Source organism: Perognathus longimembris, chromosome 3 (genome assembly GCF_023159225.1).
Source record: "Perognathus longimembris pacificus isolate PPM17 chromosome 3, ASM2315922v1, whole genome shotgun sequence".
NCBI classification, from domain to species: Eukaryota; Metazoa; Chordata; class Mammalia; order Rodentia; family Heteromyidae; genus Perognathus; species Perognathus longimembris.
In genome coordinates, this window is record NC_063163.1 from 117,796,676 (window position 1) to 117,804,219 (window position 7,544).

General features: G+C 61.1%; 1 protein-coding gene across 1 annotated transcript; it reads right to left on the reverse strand.

Moving 5' to 3' along the window:
* Positions 1-72: 72 nt before the first annotated feature.
* On the reverse strand, positions 73-4,690 carry LOC125349658 (membrane frizzled-related protein). Its single transcript, XM_048343998.1, has 13 exons — positions 4,278-4,690; positions 4,087-4,189; positions 3,874-3,987; positions 3,632-3,787; positions 3,312-3,525; positions 2,970-3,100; positions 2,723-2,848; positions 2,430-2,506; positions 1,662-1,810; positions 1,213-1,343; positions 973-1,101; positions 412-539; positions 73-309 (listed from the first exon to the last, which is right to left on the reverse strand). Exons 1-13 carry the CDS (start codon positions 4,329-4,331, stop codon positions 85-87), a joined length of 1,737 nt encoding a protein of 578 aa, XP_048199955.1. The 5' UTR covers positions 4,332-4,690; the 3' UTR covers positions 73-84.
* Positions 4,691-7,544: the final 2,854 nt, after the last annotated feature.

The window sequence follows — 7,544 nt, forward strand, 5'->3', positions numbered from 1 at the left end:
CCCGCGCCACGCCCGCCCCTCTGCCCTCCTCCCGCCCACCCGTGCAGGTAGAGGAAGCCGGCGGTGGAAGGGGCCGGGCTGGCGTCAGGGCTGGGCACACGCTTCAAGGCCAGCTGCTGCTGGCAGCCTGTTACAGTTGAAGGGCCAGGGGGTGCCCAGGAGCGCCAGGCCGGACTGGCACTGGCGCTCCGCCTCCTGGCAGACGGAGCGGCACGGAGGAAGGATGCTGCCGAGCGGTGTGCAGTGAGGGACAAGCAGCCCGCAGAGGAGCCGCCGAAAGTTCTGGTAGCAAGGAAGACTCGTCAGGCTCTGTGGGAGGAAGAGAGCTGTCCTCAGGGGGGTCCGCTCCCCAGGCTCCCTCCCCCCCACTTCGTGGAGCCCAGGACCTCCCTCCGGGCCTCCGCCCCTCACCTTGTAGCCTCTGAGCACCTCTGCCACGTCCTCCTGGGTGGCCATGCCCACCCAGATGTTGGGGAAGGCCGTGGTGTTGTAGCTGAGGCCCAGGCACATCTCCACCTGGACGGGCTCGCAGGCCAGCTCTGGGGGGCGGGGAGCGGGTGGGGGGGGTCACTGCGAGGACAGGCCTCGCCTGGCGGGGGTCAGATGGGGTCGTGAGGCGGGAGGAGCCAACGTGGAGAACTGCGATCCAGGAGAGCCAGCTCCGAGCTAGTGTCCACCCTGGGCATCACGCCGGCAGGCACCTCTTTGCCTCGGGGAAAGGGGGGCCATTCCGAGGGAGGGCCTAGGGTGCAAACACCTCCCCGACATCTTGAAGTGGGCAGTGAAGAGAGACGCTGTGCGACAGGTCGCTGGCAAAGCCCCCAGCGTTGTCCCCAGGTGGCCCTATCCCTTGAGGTGACAGTCCCATGCCCCCACCCGTCGAGGGCCAGCCCCTCTCGGACAGGGACTGTGTTGGGAACTAGGCTGCAGGGTTCCCTGGGGTCCCCCGCCTGCCGGGGGCGGGCTCCTCACCCGGGGGCGGGAGCGGGGGGCTGCTGCAGTTGGTGGCCCTGTCTCCGGTGCAGTCTCTCCACAGGTCACACGCGAGCCGCAGGGCTCCGCAGCCTCCATCCGGGCAGAGCTCGCTCGGCCCACAGGGGTCTGTAGGCGCAGTGGTACCCCGTGCCTCTGTCCACCTCTGTCCACTGCCCACCGGGCACCCCGGCCATGCCCACAGCCGCTGCCCACGCCCACTCTCCCAGAGGAACCTACGCTTGGTGGCATTGAAGGCCCGGTAGGTGGCGGAGAAGCCCCGGCCGCTGGAGCCCTGAGCCGCCCTGAAGAGCACAGCCAGCTCCCGGCGCGGGGAGATGAGGAGCGGGGGCGGCTCGGCCCCGCAGAACCTGCGCGGAGCAGAGGGGTCCTGGGCACAGACGGGCTCTGAGCCGGGCCGTGCTGGGGGGGGGGCGGTGAGGAGGGGGGTGTAGCCCCTCTATAGGCAGGAGGAGGACACACACCAGCAGGTAAGTGTTAAGGAGATGAAGCTTGAGGCGCCAGGCTGGCCAGGGGGAGGTGAGGGGGGCCCCCCCCTAAGTGTGGGAAGGGCCTCCAGGCAGGGAGATGGCGGGAGGCTTTGAGGTAGGAAGCCCCAGCCCTGTGTAGGGATTCTGGCCCAGGCCGATGGAGGCTTGGGTGGGCCACGGTCCTCCCCTGCTCTGTACCTGCCCAGGAGGCTGGGTGGTCCTGGGTCGCGCCCTTCATACACCTCCACGTAATCCAGCTTGCACTCCTCCTGCGCTTCTAGGCTGAAGTTGTGGAACTGGAGTTCTATGCCGTGTCCCACTGGCACCGAGACACGCCAGGTGCAGAGCTGGGTGGGGGGAACAGATGGAGACGTTCACGGGGACTGAGCTCCAGAAGGGGCGCCTTTGCCCCCAGGCCAAGCTGGGGGGGGGGTGGGGGGGAATGGCTGCAGCCCATCTTCATGGGAATCGCCGCTAGGTCTTGAGACGGGGCCTTTGAAGCTAGAGCCAGAGGCTCACGCCGGTAACGCTAGCCGTGTGGGAAGCCGAGGCCTTTTGAGAATGATGGCGTGAAGCCAGTCCAGACAGAAGAGTCTGTGAAACCGCATCTCCAGAAATAAAGGCTGAACTGGAGGCGTGACTCAAGTGGTGGAGGGCCAGCCGTGAAGGAAAAAGCCTAATGAGGGATGAGGCCTACCTAGATTTTCAAACCCAAGCACGCACACGCACGCACACACACACACACACACACACGCACACACACGCCTTGTAACTTCTCCGGTTCCTGAGATGGATGAGTTTACCTGTGGGTTTGCCTTAGTGCTTAATAACAACAGTCCCTTCCGGCCTGTTCTGACCTCCCAAGCAAGCACAAGAGCGTGTGCACCATCCTAGTCCCAGTCGTCCTAACCTGGGCGGCTCCGGCATCGCCCTGCTACACCAGTTCCCAAGGTGCCCTGCGCTTACCCGTTGGGGAGGGTGCTCCTGCGGAGAGCTGGGGGTAGAGAAAGTGCCTTGGAGCCCGGTCAGGTTCCCCCCACACCCTGTGGACGAGCAGAAGGGCTCATGAATGGCGGGAATCCGGGCCTCGCGAGGCCTGGGACTGCAGGGGACACATTTAGGCCATGCCCGTGAGCGCGCAGCGCGTTCTGGCAGGAAGAACGGCCAGGCAAGGAGTAGCACCGGGGACACTGGGATCCCGGCCCGACCGGGCTCGGGGGCCTAAGATGGCGCCCGCCTGGGCCCGGCGGGGCTCCTACCCGAGATCTTGGCACTGCAGTTCGTCTCATCGCTGCCGTCAGCACAGTTGGCAAAACCATCGCATACCGAGTCTGGTAGCAGGCAGATGAGCTGGTCGCAATGGAACTCATCCTGGGCACAGCTCCCTGCGGCGGAACATCTGGAGTCCAGCCCCTCCCCTTCCAGCACATCTGGGAGTGGCTGGAGCTGTGGGCGGCGGGGGGGGGGGGGGACGGGCAGCTGGGGACACCATGGGAGGTCACTCACCATGTCCGGGGGCCACAGCCTGGTACCAGGCCTGGAAGCCGGATCCTTCCACACTGCTGTCGGAGACGAAGGTCACGCGGAGGCGGCTGGCATTGGTGTTGAAGGTTGGGGGGGGCACTCTCCCACACACCCTGAAACAGTCCAGGTGGAAGGTGATGGGGCTCTGAGTTCAGGGCCAACCAAGGGAGTTTCCTCCAGGCTACACAGCAAGGCGGTGACAGAGCCAGGTCCCAGGGGTCCTGTCTCTCCATTCCCTTCCAGCCTAGGCTTTTTCCTGTATCTTCCCAGTTCTAGCCTGTAGAAAGGGTAGAATTTCTTGGGGGTGGGGGAAGGGAGTCCCACCTGAGGAGGGGCCCTTCAGGCTCTGTGAAGATTTCCAAGCGATCAAAGAGACAGGAGGCCACGCCCTCTATGCCGAGGGCCTCTATCTTGAGCTGGGTGGCGTGGTCTTTGGCCACTTGGATCTGCCACACGCAGTGGGCATTGGGTGGGTAAGGGTCCGGGTAGTTGGGACTGCTGAAGAAGCCGCTCGGGCCGGGAAGGAGGCCTCCGCAGGCTGCAGAGTTGGAGGTTAGAACTTAGACGTGGAAAGGAGGGAGGTCCTTTCCCCCTCTCCCCAGCCTGGCTTTCCTGCTGCCTTCTTGGGCCTTTTCAGTACTCACTGGCATGGTGCGCAGGGCTTGTGTCCGCCGCCTGCCGCCCTGTCGCTGGGGAAGGGGTGGCGGCGGTGGTGGTGGTGGAGACGGTGTCGACGGTGGGGAGGCCCAGGGTGGGTAGTGGACTCCCGGTAGTCCTCGGTAGAGGCGCAGCCTGCAACTCTGGGTACAGGGATTGAAGATGGCATCTGGAGAGGCTGGATCTCGAGGTGGGGGGGACCTTCTCCCCAGCAGCCCTGGGTACTTACGAGCTAGGATGACAGCCACCAGCAGCCCGAGCAGCAGGAGCAGCAGGCTGCTGAGCAGGAGGATGCAGAGCCAGGAGAAGTGACAGTCGGGTCTCGGCCCTCGGGGACACCGGTCTGCAGGCGGGCGGGCGGGGTGAGGGTTGAGAGCCACTTCTCTTGGACGTCCCTCTTCTGTCCCCAGCCCCCGGCCCTGTCCCCAGGAGAGACGGTTACCACGCCAGGGAACTTGGGTGCTGGGCCTATCGTCCTGCTGGAAGGCTGGAGCGAGGCAAGGTGGCCCGGCTTCTGGTTCAAAGGCAGGGTTGCAGAATTCATTCTGGAAGGGAGAGGGGCTTGAGGGCCGAGGCCAGACGTGTCCAGCGTGAGCAGAGGGTCTTGGGAGCGCCGTTACCCGTGGCCCTTACCTTGCTCAGTTCTGTGACCTCCGTGTAGAGGATGGCATCTGAGTGGCTCTTCATGGCCCAAAGACCTGCATGGCTCTCTGGACTCTCCCTGACAGCAGCCCCTCCCTGGGACCCCCGAGGGCTCACTCCCTGGCCACAAGCCCCCCTCTCAAAGGGGAAGCCTTCTACTTCCTAAGAGGAAAGCACTGCCAGGCTAGACCAATCCTTGAGCAGCGTTTGGCAGACTGGTTGGGGCCACTGGCTGCTCAGCCCCCCGGGGAGGGGATGGAAGTGTGGAGGAATGTGCAAAGGCATGAAATGGTCCCTTAATCCAACTCAGCTGAGGATGCTGAGGTCAAGACCCCGCGAAGGGTGGAAGTTCTTAAAGGTACAGGCCGTGACTGGGCACACGCGTGCGGAAGCCAGGTATGCCGAGGTCCAGGACTAAGGGAGCTCACCAGCCAGCCCCTGACTCCTCACCCCAAGGTGCCGAGCAAGTTCCCAGGGTGCCGGGAGACAGCATGAGGCGGCTTCGGATGCTCTGGGAGACGGAGAGAGAAAAGCAGTGGTAGGCAGGGCTGGCTGCTTCAAGGCCTCGACTTCCTAAGGGCTGTGGACAAACCCAGCCTGGGTTTTTGGGGGGACCCTTGTTATGCCACCTGTGTGGCCAGGATAAGAAAAGAAGCCACTGCAGGGAGGGCAGAGTGTGAGCTCCCCACCCCCAGGCTCCCGAGCCTGCAGGGGAGAAGGTGGGGTGGCAGGGTCGGGTAGCTCTCCTGTTCCTGTGGGTGCTCTTTGCTGTCATGGGGTCTGCCGTAAGCCTGTAATGCCCAGATCGCTTCAAGTCTTTTTCCTTTTTTGTGGCCAATACTAGAGTTTGAACTCAGGGTCTATGCTCATTCAGCTTGCTTGCTTGGCTGGCGTACTACCGCTTGAACCATGCCTCCGGTCCTGCTTTTTGCCGATTATTTTGGCTATGGAGTCTCGTGGACTGTTCTGCCTGGGCTTCATTCCTTTAGATCTGAGTGTTGTGGAGCTGGTCTTACAGGCATGAGCCTCTCTCGTCCATTCTCCACAGGGTCAGTACTCCAGGAAAATCCCAGTCTGGCCCCGTGGCCTCGCAGATCAGTTTTGTGTCAGTCCCGCTGAAGCTCAGCATCAAGCCGCAAAGAGGGTCCGAAGTATCTCGGCATCGCGCGTTTCTCTCCTTCCAGAGCCAGTCTTCGAAAGATTCTGGGTCACGTGGCTGAAAAGATGCGGCGGGAGCTGGACCTAAAGCAAATCCAGTGTGTTTTATTCTATGGCAAATACTTTCACCCACAAGAGGGGGGTAGGGGGGAGAGCAGAGGGGCCAGAGTGGTAGAGGGGAGCACAGGACGAACCCCACAGGGAGAGGGGCTTGCAATCCCACGGTGGCTCTTCTGCGCCCGGGAGAGGCACCCCACCCCCCAACCCCTCTCCATCCCCCTCACGGCCAGGGCTGCTTCCTCCTAGGGCTCCTGCCTTTCCCTGGGGATTTTGTGTGCTGAGATTCAGGAGGTCCTGAGTTGCAAAACCCCCAAACCCCAATAGCAGCCACGTGGACACCTGCTGGGTATCTGCGGTGTGCCCTACTGCTTTTTAACTGGCCTCTGATTTGGTTAATTCTGAGTCGGTAGTTATGTTCCCATTACAGATGAGCAAGCCGAGGCTCAGAGAAGTCCTCTTGGCCTAGGATTCCTGGTTGCTCCCTGCTGCCTTTGGCTTCCTGCCCAGGCGCTGGCTGCTTGTGCTCAGGGAGGCTTGAAGCACCAGGACATCCATCCCGAGGTGTCCAGCTGGGACTGACCCACGACGGCGCAGGTAGCCTCTGTGGGTTTGTTGGGTGTGTGAGTGTTACACTGCTGTTCAGCTGGGTTCTGTAGCGCGTGTTGCACAAAGCTGGTGGTGATGCAGTCAGAAGCAGAGGGCTCAGATGGCTCCGTCCAGCCCTTACCCCTGCCGGGCCAAGCGGCCCCCAGCTCAGCATCCTCACTGACAGCGTGAGTGCAGGACAGACAAGGTCACAGCGATGGTTGTAGCGCAGCAGCTTTAGAGAATGGAATACAAATTAGAAGAGCACTGATCACTCACACATCAGTTCTTTAAATGAGAACAAGGGAACCATGGAAGTAGAAGTCTCATCTTGAACATATATTTGGAGGAAGAATGACTTCGAATGCAAACAACTGAGCCAAAGCCTTCAGGACTTGCTAGACCTATCCAATTTGTGGATGAGGCACCGCGGCCCCTGGAGGGGGAGGTTCTAGTTCAAGGTTATACAAGAGAAACTGCAGGGCGGGAGCACCTCCCCCCCCCCCCCCAGGCCTGCAGGAATGCCAGCACAGATGAGGGAAGCAATCCAAGTTGCTAGGAGACAAAGCTTGATGACAAAGAACCCTGAGGACAAATCTGCTTCTGTTCAGGGGTCTGGGCTGCCCGCCCCCCCCCCCCCCCCCCCGTTACCAAGGGAGTGAGAAGGCACCACAGGTTAAGAGCTGAAGGGAGAGCTGGGTGCAAGAGTGCAGGGCCTGTGTTGAGTCCCTGCTGGTTACCGTGCTCCCCAGGGAGACAATGTCCGGGGGCTTCTACTGCCAGTGCAAACCTAATCGGAGGCATTAGAACTGGTTATTTGGGGCACATCACCCACTCGGCTCTAAGCTTATTCCATTTTGAAGCAGTTTTGTTCACCTTCAGCATGTGGGAAATCATTGGCTTTTAAAATCATAGCCTGAAATGTACTCATTACCCGACTTATGTAACCGTAACCCCTCTGTATGTTACCTTTACAGTCACAATTTTCAAAACCCCATAACAAGAATCATTTCCTGGTTCGGGTCCCTCCTAACGTGGGCGGGGGAGTGTGAGCCCCTCGGGAAGAACCACAGGGGCTGTGTCACCACTTCCCATCCTTCTCCACTCTCGGGCAGTGTCCAGAGACAGGCCCTCACTATTGACCCATCCAGGCCTTGAATGACAGACGGCACGTAGGCTTCTGGCCTAGCGAGGACCGGAGAGATTTGCCTTTTCACGCTAGCTTAGCTGGAGACCTCGGTTTCTCATTTCTAACATCGGCAGCAGCAACGGCAAGCGAGGCGGTGTTGCCAATTGAAAGGAGTGTCTCAGTGAGCGTTTAGGGGTGAGGTCTGGAGTCTTGAAACAAGGTCTTTAGTAGACAGGGGTGTCAGTCAATGGTAGAGTACTTACCCAGAATGCATAGGCACGGAGTTCAATCTCCAGCACCACAAAAATGAAATACCCCCAGACCCC